The following is a 20,021-nucleotide window of genomic DNA, read 5'->3' on the forward strand; positions in this document are numbered from 1 at the left end:
ATTGGTTTAAATAAATGTGTGCTCATATAAAATATATAGTAATTAACCCAAATGTTTTTTCAGTTCTTGTGACTTAAGTACATAATTGTTTTTAAAATTGTTGATAAAAGCTGGCTGTGGTGGCACATGCCTGTAATCCTAGCACTTTGGGAGGCTGAGGTTGGAGGGTATCCTGAAGCCAGAAGTTCAACGCCAGCCTGAACAACACAGTGAGACCCGTCTCCAAAAAAAATTAAAAAAAAAAAAATTAGCCGAGTGTGGCAGCACACACCTGTAATCCTAGCTAATTGGGGTGGCTGAGGCAGAAGGATTGCTTGAACCCAGGAGCTCAGGGTTATAGTGAGCTATGATTGCACCACTACACTCCAGTCTGGGTGACATAACAAGACCCTGTTTCTTAAATTTTTTTTTTTTTAATTATAAGATAGGCATAAAAATGTGTTCTTTACTGAGAAATAATTTTGTATGATAAAGAATCTTATGTGGCAAATTTTTGTCCTAAAATAAAATGGTTATTTAAGAAAGGAAATACAGGACAAAGCAGAAAGTCCAAGCATGTCATTAATGGTCTGAGTGACCATTAATGGAAACAACAGATTCTGGAGAGGATGTGGAGAAACAGGAACGCTTTTACCCTGTTGGTGGGAGTGTAAATTTGTTCAACCACAGTGGAAGATAGTGTGGCGATTCCTCAAGGATTAAAACTAGAAATACCATTTGACCCAGTAATCCCATTACTGGGTATATACCCAAAGGATTATAAATCATTCTACTATAAAGACACATGCACATGTATGTCTATTGCAGCACTATTCACAATAGTAAAGACTTGGAACCAACCCAAATGCCCATCAATGATAGACTGGATAAAGAAAATGTGGCACATATACACCATGGAATACTATGCAGCCATAAAAAATGATGAGTTCATGTCCTTTGCAGGGACATGGATGAAGTTGGAAACCATCATTCTCAACAAACTAACACCGGAACAGAAAACCAAACACCACATGTTCTCACTCATAAGTGGGAGCTCAACAATGAGAACACAGGGAGGGGAACATCATACACCAGGGCCTGTCGGTGGATGGGGGGCTAGGGGAGGGATAGCATTAGGATAAATACCTAATGTAGATGACAGGTTGATGGATGCAGCAAACCACCACGGCACATGTACACCTATGTAACAAACCTGCATGTTCTGTACATGTATCATTTTTTGTGTGTGTGAGACAGTCTCGCTCAGTCACCCAGGCTGGAGTGCAGTGGGGTGATCTGGGCTCACTGCAACCTCCACCTCCTAGGCTCAAGCCATTCTCCCGCCTCAGCCTCCCAAGTAGCTGGGATTACAGGTGCCTGCCACCACACCTGGCTAATTTTTGTATTTTTAGTAGAGACAAGGTTTCATCATGTTGGCCAGGCTGGTCTTTTTTCTTCCCAGAAAAAATGTTTTAATTTCAGAGATTTGTCTCTATTTTATTTGACTTTGACACTACACTTCTGGAGAAATCTTAACAATAAAGAAAAATGCTTTCCATATAATCTTGAGTAGAAAAAGAAGATCAGAAAAGGAGCATACAAAATGCCCTCAATTTTCTTAAAAACAAAATGTACACAAATGCAAAAGAAGAAAAAAGGCTGTAAGAAAATATAATAAAACATTAACAGTGACTACCTCTGATTTGTAGAAAGCTTTTGTTTCCTAGATTCTGCATTTCCCAATTTTTCTATTAAAAAATAATTTATAACAAAAAATTTTAATAAGAATTCCATGACCTTATTTTCATCTATTAAACAAAAACATCACACTCATGGTTATCAAGAATATTGATTAAAAAATTATTTTTCAAGTGTATACTTGCAACATGTTAGAGTAAGCTATAGCCTATACAGGTTTATAATCTTAGTGGTTTATAAAAAGTGACTTCCAATGAACACTAGATAGATCTCATACTTCAGTTTTAACACTGGTATAAAATTTCATTGTCACCTTAAAGTTTTGATTCATTTATCTCTAAAGTTATTGCAGAAAAAAACCTTTAAGTTAGCAAACATGCAATTAACAGGATAAAGCTAAATACAAACTATGATTTATTAACATTCATTCATTCAACAAATATTAACTGTGTGCCTACTATGTGTTAGGCACTGTGCTAGGTCCTAACATGAAAACACTTAATTCAAAAGCACATAATTATTATAATGAAAATCTATTCGTAAGTGTATCTTTTCTATTAGACTGGAAGCTCCTACAGAGCATAAATTTTATTCTTTATTTTATTCTCATAGCTTGCCATAAAGTTGGCACTCAGGAAATGTTATTGATGAGTGAGGAAAAAAATGCATAACACAAAATATTCTGAACATGATATATGTGCACAAAATCGTTGATATTTTCTATGTGCTTTATTGAATGTATTAATGAATTAAAACTATTTTAAAGCTATTTTAAGTTATATGAGTTAATCAGAAGATAATTTGGCATAATAATTTATCATTAAAAAATTGTTTTAGGCTGGGCACAGTAGCTGATGCCTGTAATCCCAACACTTTGGGAGGCCGAGGCGGGTGGATCACGAGTTCAGGAGTTCAAGACCAGCCTGGCCAAGACGGTGAAACCCCATCTCTACTAAAAATACAAAAATTAACCAGATGTGGTGGCAAATACCTGTAATCCCAACTACTCGGGAGGCAGAGGCAGAGAACTGCTTAAAACCCAGGTGGCAGAGCTTGCAGTGAGCTGAGATCACGCCACTGCACTCCAGCCTGGGTAACTGAGCAAGACTCTGTCTCAAAAAAAAAAAAAAAAAGGTTGTTTTATTGCCAGTCACAGTGGCTCACACCTGTAATCCCGGCACTTTGGGAGGCTGAGGCAGGTGGACCACAAGGTCAGGAGTTCAAGACCAGCCTGGCCAAGACGGTGAAACCCCGTCTCTACTAAAATACAAAAAATTAGCCAGGCATGGTGGCAGGGGCCTGTAATCCCAACTACTCAGGAGGCTGAGGCAGGAGAATTGCTTGAACCCAGGAGGCGGAGGTTGCAGTGAGCCGAGATTGTGCCATTGCACTCCAGCCTGGGCAACAACAGCGAAACTCTGTCTCAAAAAAATAAATAAATTTTTAAAAAGTTGTTTTATTAAATAAAATGACTAGCCAGGCACAGTTGTGTGCATCTATAGTTCCAGATACTCAGGAAGCTGAGGTGGGAGGATGGCTTGAATCCAGGAGTCGGAGGCTGAGGTACGAAATGATCGCACCTGTGTATAGCCACTGCACTCCAGCCTAGTCAACATAGCAAGACCCCATCTCTAAAAAAATAAAATAAAATAAAATGGCTAATTAGAAATTCAGTAAGTTTTGTATTCTTCTAATCTTTACCTTCTAAAACCTCCTCACGCTAGCAAACACACAAAGAAATAAACACTCAATGTGTCTTTCTAACATCCATACTTTCTTTCTTTCTTTTTTTGGAGACAGAGTCTCACTCTGTTGTCCAGGCTGGAGTGCAGTGGCACGACAGCTCACTACAACCTCCACCTCCCAGGTTCAAGCGATTATCCTGCCTCAGCCTCCCAAGTAGCTGGGATTACAGGCACCCACCACCATGCCTGGCAAATTTTTGCATTTTTAGTAGAGATGGGGTTTCACCATGTTTGCCAGGCTGGTCTTGAACTCCCGACCTCAGGTGATCCACCCACCTCGGCTTCCCAAAGTGCTGGGATTACAGGCATAAGCCACTGTGGGCGGCCCCACGTCCATGCATGTGACTTACTGTCTACTGAAACATGCATGATATGAGTGGCAACAGGGAAGCTCTTCAGTGATACAGTCTGCCAAGGATGAGCTCCACCTATTCCCGGTACCTATTTAGAGACCTTGGACAATTACTGAGCAGCAGGAAAATGGGCTTTTCCATTTTCTCAGTTTTTACCTTTAACTTTTGTCCTCACATTTGACACTCAATGAATTTTGCTCACTGGCAGTTAACATTGAACTTTCTTTTTCTCTTTTTTCTTTTTTTGAGACAGAGTCTTGCTCTGTCACCCAGGCTGGAGTGCAGTAGCGCAATCTCAGCTCACTGCAAACTCCGCCTCCCGGGTTCACGCCATTCTCCTGCCTCAGCCTCCCGAGTAGCTGGGACTACAGGCACCCACCACCATGCCCGGCTAATTTTTTGTATTTTTAGTAGAGACGGGGTTTCACTGTGTTAGCAAGGATGGTCTCGATCTTCTGATCTCGTAGTCTGCCCACCTTGGCCTCCCAAAGTGCTGGGATTACAAGTGTAAGCCACTGCGCCCGGCCAACATTGAACTTTTCTGATTCATGAATTTAGACTGCCTATCTAGCTGAAAACTAAAAATCCATTTTGTTGCTTATTTTTTCTCCAGCTATAGAGCAACTGCTGCTCCTTTGCTTAGGCATCAGGTGAGAGAGCTGACTTGCATTTAGGAGTGAGGCTGCATGACAATAAACCTTTAACCACCAGAAGCACACTTAGTACAGTGAGATTCTCACACAATGAGGTCAGGCAGGACTACAGACAGCAAAGACAGAAAGCAGACTCAATTTCTCAGCTCACAGCTTATTCTTGGTCACATTACAAATTCTATTACCCACGCTATTTCAAAAGTTTTTTTCTCTTTTACTTGCCAGCATGTAGAGCTGAATCAACGAACATTAAGCATGAATGTGCTGTGGTTCCACTGTACTCAAGTCCTTGCATAAAGTGCTAAAGTAGTTTTATCTTTTACACATAAAAACTTCTGTTTAATTTTAACCACGTTCCTATCTTTCCTTTTTCAAAATATATAAAAGGAAAGTATAAGTTTTCATTAACTACAACTCCTTTTTCCCATTCAGTGAACATTTATTAAGTGCTTACTACGTGCACCAGTACCAAACATTATTCCTACAAAAAGCTTAGTGCTTATTTAGCACTGGCAGTTAATCTACGTGTTAATTGTAGCTCAGCAGCTTATAGTCTTATAATTAAGGTCAGCTAATCTAAACCCCATTTAGGGCAAACAGTAATTTATGTCATTTTTTTGGTGTGTGAGACGGAGTCTCGCTATGTTGCCCAGGCTGGAGTGCAGTGGCCGGATCTCAGCTCACTGCAAGCTCCACCTCCTGGGTTTACGCCATTCTCCTGCCTCAGCCTCCTAAGTAGCTGGGACTACAGGCGTCTGCCACCTCGCCCGGCTAGTTTTTTGTATTTTTTAGTAGAGATGGGGTTTCACCGTGTTCACCAGGATGGTCTCGATCTCCTGACCCCACGATCTGCCCGTCTCGGCCTCCCAAAGTGCTGGGATTACAGGCTTGAGCCACTGCGCCCGGCCATTTATGTCATTTTTATACAATTCTGTGTACTATCTTCAAGAGGAAAAGTTAGTGAACATTTAACTATTTGCAAAATTGGGTTAATATTAATATATAGCCTATCTGTCAGATTTTCTACTGATTTTGAAAAAGGAGTAACTGTTCTATCAAAGAAAACATTTCTACTACTTTAATTTTGAAAGTAACAAAGTTTATAAATTCTGCCAAAGTTCTCATTTTAATTTATATTGAAGAATGGAAATCATCTTTTTTAAAAGACAATATAATAGTACCAACATATCCAGTTTAATTTTACCTCTATACTGAAATAGCCTCTGTCCACATAGTCACCCAGAAAGAGGTAGCGTGTGTTACTAGGTGATCCTCCAACTTCAAATAATTTCATTAGGTCAAAGAATTGTCCATGAATATCACCACACACTAGGAAAAAATGTTACAAAGTGAGATGAGAAATTATATCTTAGAAGACAAAAGGGCATTATACCAAAAGGGATCACAGTTTAACTTCTAACTTAAATCACTCTAGCTTTTGACAGGATGGCTGTATAACTGTAGTCAATCTATTCATACTCAAGTTCTACTGGAAATATGAGACAGTTAAAATTGTATTTCTTCAATTAACAACAAATATCCTAACCAATCCTGACTGTCTCATAATTTCTAGAAAAATTATCACACCACTTTTTAGCTAGTTATTTGTAATTATTTCTCAAAACTGCTCATGCAAATCTATACTGTAAAAACTATAATGCAAATACTTTTTATACCTGTGATTGGAGCATCTACTTCTATCATAGTCTTCTCTTGCCTCAGGATGGCAGCCCCATCATTGATTATCTTTAAGGCTACTTCCTCTTCCAGTCGTCCTTCCTTTACCAAATGGTTTTTTAAAACATCAACTTTAGGTTTCCCATTCTCAAATACTTCCTTGAAAGTAAGCCGTTGGGTTGGAGGAAAGGGGACAGCTACAAAAAAAAAAAAAAAAAAAAAATAGTAATTTAAAATGTTTAAACGTATAAAGAACAAACAGAACACAATCCTGTTACGTGACAAATTAAACCTAATAAATCACCATGACTTCATATCCACAATACCAGTACGTGGGAAAAAAATTCTAAGATACTATATATCATAAATCATCAATTCTAAGTATAAAAAGGTCACAAAGTCATTTTAAAGATTTGTGTGTGCATAAATTATAATGGCTTTTGTTGTTTGTTTTTTTTAGATAGAGGCTTGCTCTTGTCAACCCAGGCTGGAGTGCAGTGACACGATCTCGGCTCACTGCAACCTCCGCCTCCTGGGTTCAAGCGATTCTTCTGTCTCAGCCTCCCGAGTAGCTGGGAGTACAGGCGCATGCCACCACACCTGGCTGATTTTTGTATTTTTAGTAGAGACAAGGTTTCACCATGTCGGCCAGGCTGCTCTCGAACTCCTGACCTCAGGTGATCCACCTGCCTCGGCCTCCCAAAGAGCTGGGATTATAGGCGTGAGCCACCGTGCCCAGCCCTATAATGTTTTATACATAAACATGAAAGACTTGAAGCTGATTCAGGGAACAAGTTATAAATAAGACACTAGATGATACGAGTATCTTTGTTTTTCTATCTATGGTGTTAAAAATGAAACTATGGTTAGGCCGGGTGCGGTGGCTCAAGCCTGTAATCCCAGGACTTTGGGAGGCTGAGACGGGCGGATCACGAGGTCAGGAGATCAAGACCATCCTGGCTAACACGGTGAAACCTCGTCTCTACTAAAATACAAAAAAACTAGCCGGGCGAGGTGGCAGGCGCCTGTAGTCCCAGCTACTCGGGAGGCTGAGGCAGGAGAATGGCCTAAATCCGGGAGGCGGAGCTTGCAGTGAGCTGAGATCTGGCCACTGCACTCCAGCCTGGGGGACAGAGTGAGACTCTGCCTCAAAAAAAAAAAAAAAAATGAAACTATGGTTAAAGAAAATAAAAGAAAAGTAATCACAATACTAAAATGGCATTTATTTCTCCCATATAACTGACCTAATAACACCTATGTCTTAGAAGTCTGTGCCGGGCGCCATGGCTCACGCCTGTAATCCCAGCACCTTGGGAGGCTGAGGCGAGTAAATCACCTGAGGTCAGGAGTTGAAGACCAGCCTGGCCAACATGGGTGAAACCCCGTCTCTACTAAAAATACAAAAATTAGCTGGGTATGGTAGCGCACACCTGTAATCCCAGCTACTCAGGAGGCTGAGGCAGGACACTCACTTGAATCCAGGAGATAGAGAATGCAGTGAACCGAGATCGCACCGCTGCACTTCAGCCTGGGTGACAAGAGCGAAAACTCCATCTCCAAAAAAATTAAAAAACAAATAAAATAGCAGTCTCACTATAGTTCCTCATCAGGGGAACTGTGTATATATACTTTATTCTTTAAAGGCAGTAGCTTAGGCCGGACACAGTGGCTCACGCCTGTAATCCCAGCATTTTGGGAGGTTTAGGCGGGCAGATCACTTGAGGTCAGGAGTTCAAGACCAGCCTGGACAACACGGTGAAACTCCGTCTCTACTAAAAATACAAAAATTAGCCAGGTGTAGTGACAAGGGCCTGTAATCCCAGTTACTCGGGAAGCTGAGGCAGGAGAATCGCTTGAACGCGGGAGGCAGAGGTTGCAGTGAGCTGAGCTCGTGCCACTGACCTCCAGCCTGGGCAACAGAGCAACATACTGTCTCAAAACAAAATAAAACAAAAGCAGTAGCTTAATGTACTTTGTTACTGATAATAACAAGAACACTACTACCAGGATGGAGCTGTGTCTGAGAATAATTTGCTGTAGTAACAGAGCATAAAAGAATAGATAAGGGGCCTGGTGCAGTGGCTCACGCTTGTAATCCCAGCACTTTGGGAGGCCGAGGCAGGTGGATCACCTGAGGTCACGAGTTCAAAACCAGCCTGGCCAACATGATGAAACCCTGTCTTTACTAAAAATACAAAAAATAGCCGGGTATGATGGCACACGCCTATAATCCCAGCTACTTGGGAGGCTGAGGCAGGAGAATTGCTTGAATCTGGGAGATGGAGGTTGCAGTGAGCCGAGATTGTGCCACTGCACTTCAGCCTGGGTGACAGAACTAGACTTCGTTTCAAAACAAAACAAAACAAAACAAAAAAACGATAAGGGAAGTCCAGTTATGTATTCTAATCTGGAAATGCTAATAATTACCTCCAGTTTACATTAAGTACAAAGTTTATATATATAATATCATGGAGAATTAGCAACTTCATTTAATATTTTTAAATTGGCTGTTGTCTCATTATGTGCCTACTTTAGAACAGTCTACTTTAGATCCCCTGGGATCGAAGAGCCACAAGTCCGTAAACCATAAATTTAAAAGGAGGCGTTCAGTTGAATTTCTGATATATGTCCAATGGTTCCACTTCCAGCTTTATGGAACCAAGTTTAAGAACCAAGTTGAAATCTATGGGTATTTTTAAAAAGACTTAATCTAGCCATACCATATTGTACCATTTACAAGTAAAGAAAGTCCTATTGTAAGTTTCATCATGCTTTCAGCTACTACTTGACTCATTTTAACTACTTAAATTTCACCGAAAAAAGGATAGCAGCTACCTAATCTTAACTAAATACAGTTGTGTGCCACAAAATGATGTTTTGGTCAACAATGGACTGTAGTTAAATGGAGCTGAAAAACTCCTGTCATCTAGTAACATTATAGCCACAATAACGTCATAGTAATTGACTGACGTTAATTCGGAACTGGAATGGGAATGCGCAGCTGAAGAAGCAGCAAGAGAGAAAGAAGTTTGCTGCAGAAAGAAAAAGAATCGCCAAGAAAATTCACAGTGAAGGGTTTGGGAGCTTTTACAGACCTCAACAAACTCCTTAAGAAGTGTGAAAACATGGACCCCCAAAACAGAAAGCTTTTCATTAATACACAGGAACGTTCATGCTGCATTAACTGCTTACAAACAACTCTACAATGAAAAACAGAAATAAACCAAGCAAAACACATGGGCTAATTTCTGAAAAGAGTGATATCTCCTCAAGAAGAGCCTCAGGCAGGTCCTTCAGGAGGACCTCCAGAAGAAGGTATTGTTATCCTAGAAGATGACAGCTCCATGCCTGTTACTGCTCCTGAAGGTGTTCCAGTGGATCAAGATGTAGAGGGGCAAGCCAGGGATATTCATGATCCTGACCCTGTGTAGACCTAGGCAGTGTGTGTGTGTGTGTGTGTGTGTGTGTGTGTGTGTGTGTTCATTTTTACCAAAATATTCTAAAAGTTAAAAAAAATTAAACTTTTAAATAGAAAAGCCTATAAAGATATAAAGAAAATTATTTTCTGTAGCTAAACAATGTATTTGTGCTTTAAGCTAGGTGTTATAAAAAAGTCCAAAAGTTTTTAAAAATTAAAACGTTTGTGAACAATTACAGTATGCTGTTTACTTTATTATTGAAGAAATAAATTTTTTTTTGTTTTTGAGATAGGATCTTGCTCTGTTGCCCAGGCAGGAGTGCAATGGCGCAACCATGGCTCACGGCACCCTAAACCTCCTAGCTCAAATGATCCTCTCACCTCAGCCTCCCGAGTAGCTGCGACTACAGGTGTGCGCCACCATGCCTGGCTAATTTTTGTATTTTTTGTAGAGATGGGGTTTTACCATGCTCCCCAGGCTGGTCTTGAACTCCTGGGCTCAAGTGATCTGCCTACCTCAGCCTCCCAAAGTGCTGGGATTACAGGCATGAGCCACCATGCCAAGAAAATTTTTTTTTTTAATTTAGTGTAGACTAAGTGTTCAACGTTTATAAAGCTTATAAAGTCTCCAGTAGTGTACAATAATGTCCTAGGCCCTCACATTCACTCATCACTCACTTCCGACTCACCCAGAGCAATTTCCAGTCCCGTAAGCCCCATTCATGGTTAAGTGCCCTATACAGGTGGACCAGTTTTTATCTTTTATACTGTATTTTTATTGTACCTTCTCTATGTTTAGATATGTTTACATACTCAAATACTTAGCATTGTGTTGTAACTGCCTACAGTATTCAGTACAGTAACCTGCTGTACAGGTTTGTGGCCTAGAAGTAATAGGCTATATCATATAGGCTATGTATAGTAGTAGTTATACCATCTAGGTATATAATAGTTATACCATCTAGGTTTCTGTAAGTACACTCCATGGTGTTCTCACAAGGACAAAGTCATCTCATGACACATTTCTCAGATGCATGACTGTATCACCTTAGAATAGGGGACCATATATATCTATTACTCCAGCCTAGGCAACAGAGACTCGGTCTCAAAAAAAAAAAAAAAAAAAAAAAATGATCAAGGAGTAAGGGAATATTTGGAGCTGGATGTAGATAAAAGTTAGCATTTTAATAATTTGTGCTTTGGGCCATCTGTGCAACAAGCTCTTTCTTTTAGTCTTCCGAAACCAAACTGATGTAAAGAGAAAAGTTTTAAGAAATGTGAAACCATAGTTTTAAAGTTAAAAAATTGGGAGGTGAAATCCCCTAAATAAATTTTCATTAACACACATATTAAACTAAACACGGGTAGCTACATGCTAAGTACTACTGCGTGAATAAAGATAAGGGCAGCACAATGTATGACTAGAGCAGCTTTCCAATTTGAGCCATTATGAACACAGTTGCTATGAATATAATTCTATGTGTGCTATGGTGGACATAAGCACTATTTTCTCTTGGGCATATACCCAGGAATGGGACTGAAAGTTTATGGGGTCAACATTGGTTTCACCCAACAGTTCACAAAGTGATACCATTTTACCCTCACATCATCCAGGTATGGAAGGATTCCAGTTACTTCATATCCTTGCCAACACTTGATATTGCTCATCTGCTAAATTTTATTCCATTACAGTGAACATCTACTGGTATCTCTTTGTTTTCTACTTTGCATTTCTCTGATGAGTAGTGATGTTGAGGACCTTTCTACTTGCTTAATGGCCGGCCATTTGAATATTTTCTTTGGGGACATGCTTGTTCAATTCTTTTGAACATTTAAATTTAAATGTTCAATTTAAAACCATTTAAAACATTTAATATGTTTTCTTATTGACTGACAAAAGTTCTTGTATGTTCTGGGTACGTGTCCTTAACCAGATGTAAGGCCTTTTTTGTTCTTAATCATCTTATTTATGTAAATATATAAGTCAATTAGGTTTATCATTATAACAATTGACTATATACCAATTCTTTAAACTTTGTTTTTGAATATAGAAAATGTAGAAACTTTTATTTACGAAAATACTGTGCTTATGATAATTTATTTAAACATTTTCTTATTGTTGGATAGCTAGACTATTTCAAAAAATTGTAAATTATACTGCAGGGCCAGGTATCGTGGCTCACACCTGTAATCCCAGTGCTTTGGGAGGCTGAGGCAGGAGGATCGCTTGAGCCCAGGAGTTCAAGGCTGCAGTGACCTAAGACTGAGCCACTGCACTCCAGCCTGGGTGACAGAGTGAGACTCTGCCTCTAAAAAAAAGAAAACATAAATAAATGATACAGCAGAGGATATATACATATAACCCATATTTTATACATATCACCCATATCATATATACATGGATCATACATGATCCATATGGATCATTTATATATCATTTATATATATGTGTCTTCTGGCAAATCTTTATTTCCCTATACGTTTCTAGAAATTATATGTATGAATTATCTACTACCATGTAACAAATTACTCCAAAACTTAGTGGCTTAAGGCAATAATCATTTATTATCTATCACAGGTTCTGTGGACCATAAATTCAGACAGGGCACAGTGGGGCTGGCTTGTCTCTGCTCCGCAACTTCTGGGGCCTCAGCAGGACACTCGACAGCCTGGGGCTGGAATTACCTGAAAGCTTTCTCACTAGTACCATGGTTAATACTGGCTGTTGGCTACACCTTAGCTCAGGTTTTTGATGAGAATACCCACATGTGGCCTCTTCGTATGACTTAGTTCCAACGACAAGCACCCCAAGACAAAGAGAAAGCCAGGAAGAAGTTGTATCTTTTTTTTCCTCTTTTTATTTGTGCAAATTTACAGAGTACATGAGGAATTACATGTATATAATGCATAGTATCAAGCCAGGGTCTTTAGGATGTTCATCACTGGGTACAATACATTTTTGTTAGGTATAGTCATCCTGCTCTGCTATCAAACATTGAACTTACTCCTATCTTAATGTATGTTTGTACCCTTTAACTCACTTCTCTTCATCCTTCCCCTTTCCCCCACTCACCCTTCCCAGTCTCTATTATCTATTTTTCCATTCTCTACCTCCATGTGTTCAAATTTTAGCTCCCACATATAAGTGAGTATAAATGATATCTGTCTTTTTTTTTTTTTTTTTTTTTTGAGACAGAGTCTCGCTCTGTCGCCCAAGCTGGAGTGCAGTGGCCGGATCTCAGCTCACTGCAAGCTCCGCCTCCCGGGTTCACGCCATTCTCCTGCCTCAGCCTCCTGAGTAGCTGGGACTACAGGCGCCCGCCACCTCGCCCAGCTAGTTTTTTGTACTTTTAGTAGAGACGGGGTTTCACCGTGTTAGCCAGGATGGTCTCGATCTCCTGACCTTGTGATCCGCCCGCCTCGGCCTCCCAAAGTGCTGGGATTACAGGCTTGAGCCACCGTGCCCGGCCGATATCTGTCTTTTTGTGCCTAGCTTATTTAACTTAAGATAATGATCTCCGGTTCCATCCATGTTGCTGCAAGTGACATTATTTTGTTTTTTTTTAATGGCTGAACAATATTCCATTGTGTATATATACCATATTTTCTTTACCCATTCATCCACTAATAGATACTCAACGTGGATTCCGTACCTTTGCTGTTGTGAACAGTACTGCAATAAACATGTTGATTTATTTTCCTTTGGGTAGATACTCAGTAGTGGGATTGCTGGATCAGTTGTATCCTATTTATATCATAGGCTCAGAAATCACATCACATAATTTCCACCATATTCAATTGATTGGAAGAGTCACAAGCCTGCCCAGGTTCAAGAAGAGTGGAAATAGATTCCATCTACTGGTGGGGAGTGACAAAATTCTGTGCGAGCATATGAGACTAAATATATTGCTATGGCTGTTTCTTGAAAATAGATTCTGTCATACTTTCTCTATTTAAAAGGAAAAATGGCCAGTCACCAATGCCTCCAACAGTACCTTTAAATCAGAGTCCATTTTAAATGGGCCACTCTGTATTTTCCAAGTTATTACCAAATGAGAATATCTATTCAACTATTACAGGCAAAACATTACAGAAGATATATTCCCAAATGTTTCAAAATAATTTGAGATGCCTATTAGAAGCTGTATAAATATTTTCTCTAATTTGCCAGCTGTTTAAAAAAAAAAACAACTCATGATTCTTCTTTCCTAAATAAATGAAAGGGATAAAATGTAAAATAAACTATTTATGAAAAGCAGACATTTTTAAAATGCTTGATTCAAAATATTATGTTGACTTTCCAGTTTAGAATGACTAGCAACTTCTGGCTAGGTGCAGTGGCTCACGCCTGTAATCACAGCACTTTGGGAGGCCAAGGCGGGCAGATCACCTGAGGTCAGGAGTTTGAGATCAGCCTGGCCAACATGGTGACCCTCTGTCTCTACTAAAGATACAGAAGTTAGCCAGACATAATAGCGGGGGCCTGTAATCCCAGCTACTCGGGAGGCTGGGACAGGGGAACCACTTGAACCTGGGACGCGGAGGTTGCAGTGAGCCAAGATCGCGTCATTGCACTCCAGCCTGGGTGACAGAGAGAGACTCTGCCTCAAAAAAACAAAAAAAAGAATGACTAGAAACTTCTGATTCAATGTTTCTTAACAGCTGCTATGATCTGAATGTCTGTGTCCTTCAAAAATTCATAGGTAAAACCTAATCTCCAACATGGTGGTATTAAGAAGCGGAGTTTCTGGGAAATGATTAGGTCATAAGGACTCTGCCCTCATGAATGGGATTTGTGCCATTATAAAACAGGTCCAAAGGAGCTTGTCTGTCCCTTCTGCCACATGAGGATACATAAAAGGTGCCACCTATAAGGAACAGGCCCTCACCAGACACAGAATCTGCTGGTAACCTGACTCTTGGACTTCCCAGCCTCTAGGACTGTAAGAAATAAATTTCTGTTGTTCACAAATTACCCAGTCTAAGGCATTTTTTATAATGTCTTGAACAGGCCGGGTGTGGTGGCTCACACCTGTAATCCCAGAACATTGGGAGGCTGAGGCAGGTGGATCATAAGGTCGAGTTCAAAACCAGCCTGGCCAACGTGGTGAAACCCTGTCTCTACTAAAAATACAAAAATTAGCCGGGCATGGGGGCACGTGCTTGCCTCAGGAGGCTGAGGCAGAAGAATCATTTGAACCCAGGAAGTGGAGGTTGCAGTGAGCTGAGATTGCACCACTGAACACCAGCCTGGGCGACAGAGCGAGGCTCCGTCTCAAAACAAACAAACAAAAAACATATCTTGAACAGACTAAGTGAACATCTAACTAAAATACACATAAGACAGAACAAAATGAAAACTCTCACCATAAAAACTATGAATGATTGAAAAGTATCCTCAATTCATTCATTCAAATAATTTTATTGAATTGCTACTATGTGTTAAGTACTTATACGCACTAGTAAAAAATTTTGATGATAAATATCTCAATGCATAAGTACATACATAGATACCTTAAAATACCATAAAATTTTAAAATTTTCTTCTAGGTAGATATAATTTACTTACATCATAATTTATTAATATTTAGCCAATCTTCAATTTTTAGAAATCTCATTTATTGTTAAATATTTTGCCCTTACAATGTCTGTAGCACATTTTATTTTCCAAAAATGGCTGCAACCAGCCAGGCATGGTGACTCACTCCTGTAATCCCAGCACTTTGAGAATCCAACTTGGGGAGATTGTTTGAAGCCAAGAGATCGAAACCAGCCTCGGTAGCATGGTGAGACCCCATCTCTACAGATTTTTTTTTTTTTTAAACTAGCCAGGAGCGGTGGCATCTGCCTGTAGTCCCAGCTACTCAGGAGGCTGACACAGAAGGATCTCTGGAGCCCAGTAGGTTGAGGCTGCAGTTAGTTACAATCGTCAGCCTGCACAACAGAGTGAGACTCCACCTCAAAAGCAAAAGAGAAAATTTTGCAATCTACCCATCTGACAAAGGACTAATATCCAGAATCTACAAAGAACTTAAATTACAAGAAAAAAGCAACCCCATCAAAAAGTGGGCAAAGGATATGAACAGACACTTCTCAAAAGAAGACATTTATGTAGCCAACAGACACATGAAAAAATGCTCATCATCACTGGCCATCAGAGAAATGCAAATCAAAACCACAATGAGCTACCATCTCATGCCAGTTAGAATGGTGATCATTAAAAAGTCAGGAAACAACAGGTGCTGGAGAGGATGTGGAGAAATAGGAATGCTTTTACACTGTTGGTGGGTGTGTAAATTAGTTAAACCGTTGTGGAAGACAGTGTGGCGATTCCTCAAGGATCTAGAACTAGAAATGCCATTCGACCCAGCAATACCATTACTGGGCCGCTACCCAANGGAAACAACAGGTGCTGGAGAGGATGTGGAGAAATAGGAATGCTTTTACACTGTTGGTGGGTGTGTAAATTAGTTAAACCGTTGTGGAAGACGGTGTGGCGATTCCTCAAGGATCTAGAACTAGAAATGCCATTTGACCCAGCAATACCATTACTGGGCATATACCCAAAGGATTATAAATCATTCTACTATAAAGACACATGCACACGTATATTTACTGCAGCACTATTCACAATAGCAAAGACTTGGAACCAACCCAAATGTCCATCAATGATAGACTGGATAAAGAAAATGTGGCACATATACACCATGGAATACTATGCAGCTATAAAAAAGGATGAGTTCATGTCCTTTGCAGGGACATGGATGAAGCTGGAAACCATCATTCTAAGCAAACTATCACAAGGACAGAAAACCAAACACCGCATGTTCTCACTCATAGGTGGGAACTGAACAATGAGAACACATGGACACAGGGTGGGGAATATCACACACTGGGACTGGTCAAGGGATGGGGGGCTCGGGGAGGGAAGAGCATTAGGAAAAATACCTAATGTAAATGACGAGTTGGCACATGTATACCTATGTAACAAACCTGCACATTGTGCACATGTACCCTAGAACTTAAAGTATAATTCAAAACAAAAACAAAAACAAAAAAAAATGGCTGCAAGAGTATTTCTCACTCTACATACTATTCTGTAATCTCACTGTCTTGGTCTGTTTTGCTTTGCTATGACAAAATATCATAGACTGGATAATTTATAATGAACAGAAATTTATTCATTCATAGTTCTGGAGGCAAAGAAGTTCAAGATTGAGGGGCTAGGCATCTGGCATGGGTCTTCTTGCTGCATCATCCCATACTGGAAGGACAAAGAGGGGATAAAAGAGAGCAAGAGATAGAACTTGCAGCCTCAAGTCCTTTTATAATCAATATTAATGCATTCATGAGAGGTGGCCTTCATGACCTAAACACCTCTCATTAGGCCCCACCACCCAACACTATTGCATTTGGGATAAATTTTCCAACACATACTTATTTTATTTTTAAATTTTAGATTCAAGGAGTATATGTGTAGGTTTTTTACGTGGATATACTGCATAATGGCAAGGTCTGGGCTTCTAGTATACCCATCACCCAAATAGCCAACATATGCTTCTGGGGGTCATATTTAAAGCATAGCAGTGACCTGACTTTATCCTATCAAGAGGTAGAGTCTAAGGCCAGGCCCAGTGGCTTATGCCTGTAATCCTAGCACTTTGGCAAGCTGAGGTAGGCAGACTGCTTGAGCTCAGGAGTTTGAGTCCAGCCTTGGCAACATGGTGAAACCCCGTCTCTACTAAAAATACAACAAAAATTAGCTGGATGTGGTGTCACATACCTGTAGTCCCAGCTACTTCAGGGGCTGAGGTGGGAGGATCACTTGAGCCCAGGAAGTTGAGGCTGCAGTAAGCCAAGATAGCACTACTGCATTCCAGCCTGGTTGACAAAGTGAGACCTTGTCTCAAAAAAAAAAAAAAGGGAGAGTCTAATGTCTCTCCCCTAGAATCTGAACTGGCCTTAGTGACCTGCTTTAACAAATACATTGTAGCAGAAGTGATTTTGCAAATTCTGCCTCGGTCTCTTGGCATACTCATTCTCCAGTGAAGTGGGTATATGGTCAATAATCCCAGCTGAGGCAAGCTTTGAGTGAACTCAGCCCACACATAACTTACTTCATTCAAACTTAAGTAAAGACTACAGCTATATACATCTATGTGCTAAACACTATGTGCTAAAGCTCTTGGAATCATCAGTTAAAAAACAAAAAGCAAAAAGTAGGCCAGGTATGATGGCTCACACCTATAAAAAGAATCTCAGCACTTTGGGAGGCTGAGGTGGGTGAATTGCTTGAGCTCAGGAGTTCGAGACCAGCTGGTGAAACTCTGTCTCTACCAAAAAAACATAAAAATTAGTTGGATGTGGTGGCACACACCTATAGTCCCAGCTACTCAGGAGGCTGAGGCAGGAAAATCACTTGAGCCCAGGAGATTGGGGCTGCAGTAAGCTGTGATTGAGCCACTGCACTCCAGCCTACACAACTGAGAGAGACTCTGTCTCTAAAAAAATAAGTAAATAATAAGAAATTGTTAAGATGTCTTTTATATCTACAACATCTATGGGTTTATACTAAATGGCCATTAGGTAAAACAAAGCTTTAGTCCTTTATTAAAATTTTTTTAAAGGATTACAAAAATTATTAGCTTTGTTTGGCATACTCTGAATTTTAATTAACTCAAAACTATTGTGAGAAATCTTTGCTTTATTAAATTTGGGTTACAAGGGAAAAAACCTCACAAATCATAAGGAAAGTTAAGCCTTCCTAATTTAATCATGTATAATAACATGTGTTAAAAATAAATATACTTCAACATTTAAGTATCTTTCAGTTTAAAGAAAATATTAGGAGGCTGAGGTGGGCGGATCACCTGAGGTCAGGAGTTCGAGACCAGCCTGACCAACACGGTGAAACCCCGTCTCTACTAAAAAAACAAAAAATTAGCTGGGTGTGGTGGTGGACACCTGTAATCCCAGCTACTTGGGAGGCTGAGGCAGGAGAATTGCTTGAACCCAGGAGGTGGAGGTTGTGGTGAGCCAAGATCACGCCATTGCACTCCAGCCTGGGCAACAAGAGCGAACCTCTGTCTCAAAAAAAAAAAAAGAAGACATACATTCAAGTACAAAGACTGCCACAACAGCTATCTAAAAAAGGATTCAGTAAACATGGTTTCAGTAAACTTGGACCGGTGAAACTTATAACATACCTTATAGGATAAATGAAAGAAAGTCCTGGAGACCGTCAATGTCCTCCCTGTTTGTGAGATATTCTTACTTCTAGGATAATCAGTAACTGACGACTCATAAAACTCATTATGTACTTTCTGCAATAGAATATTCCACTCCCTTCCATTCTGATAATGCTGGTTAATATAATAAACCAACTAAAGCCTACAGTCCCATGATCCACAGGTGGTTTCCGCTTCTTCCTTACATTCATCTAAAGTTCCTGGCTATAAGCTAAAGACAGGAATTGAGCCTTGTGGAAGATTTATCAAAAGAACTTTTGTAAATGTTTGTATCATGCACCCATTACTGACACTAGAGAGAATAAATTAATGATACATACTGCCGACATCATTGCCATGGACAAACAGTGGCTGAGTCAGGATTTCCAGAACTGTTGTGGTCCAGAAGCAGAAGATAATATGAATAGACTATTTATGTCCAAGATAATCAGAACACAACCTCCCAGATGCCAGAAGCCACTGATGACTACAGACTTGCATGATTTTTTCCTTTATTCTCTTGGCATTTTCTTCTCTCTCCACTGTTGTAAGATTTTACGCTGTTAACAGATAACTTTTCCTTACTGTTAGTACTATCAAGACCCTTATCCTTGGCAAAATATAAATCAAATATAGGACAGTTGCAAAGGTGAATGACCCATATCCGAATTAAAGGAAAAAAAAATATTTGGTTGCCCAAAAGAAAATCCAAATAGATTATGGGATATATGGGGCATTATTTTAAACTTGAATAATAATTGTCTGCGTTTCAGTGTGTTGCAGATGCCAAGTGTGTTATCTTTAGAGTCTTAAATGCCGCTATGCAGCCACTGTCACACCAGCTGATTCAACAGATTATCATCTAAGAAAAAGACCATTGAAGCCATCCTGGCTAACACGGTGAAACCCCGTCTCTACTAAAAATACAAAAAATTAGCCAGGCGAGGTAGCAGGCACCTGTAGTCCCAGCTACTCGGGAGGCTGAGGCAGGAGAATGGCGTGAACCCGGGAGGTGGAGCTTGCAGTAAGCAGAGATCGTGCCACTGCACTCTAGCCTGGGCGACAGAGCAAGACTCTCAAAAAAAAAAAAAGAAAAGAAAAAAAGAAAAAGAACAAAACGGCCTGGTGCCTGTAGAGGCCAAAATGTCTACCGTCAAAGCTTCATAAACATTCACAACCCATCAAACAACAGTTTGAAATCTTGATTGATCACCTCCCCTAAAACGTAAATGTTCCAGTTTAGCTGATGAATGATCAGAAACAGAGATTAA

The 20,021-nt window shown here is 40.0% G+C and overlaps 1 protein-coding gene across 5 annotated transcripts in view; it reads right to left on the reverse strand.

The window, feature by feature from the left end:
* Positions 1-20,021, reverse strand: part of PPP3CC (protein phosphatase 3 catalytic subunit gamma) — a 103,468-nt gene that overhangs the window by 61,536 nt on the left and 21,911 nt on the right. For all 5 annotated transcript variants that reach the window (XM_017889998.1, XM_017889997.1, XM_017889995.1 and 2 more), the window contains exons 2-3: positions 6,105-6,302; positions 5,633-5,757 (exon numbers count right to left, since the gene is read on the reverse strand). In XM_017889998.1, the coding sequence (XP_017745487.1) occupies positions 5,633-5,757; positions 6,105-6,132 (153 nt within the window). In that variant the 5' untranslated portion in view covers positions 6,133-6,302. The remainder of the gene's footprint in view (positions 1-5,632; positions 5,758-6,104; positions 6,303-20,021) is intronic.

This window comes from Rhinopithecus bieti, unplaced genomic scaffold, assembly GCF_001698545.2.
Source record: "Rhinopithecus bieti isolate Rb0 unplaced genomic scaffold, ASM169854v2 scaffold_20129, whole genome shotgun sequence".
In the NCBI taxonomy this organism is placed as follows: Eukaryota; Metazoa; Chordata; class Mammalia; order Primates; family Cercopithecidae; genus Rhinopithecus; species Rhinopithecus bieti.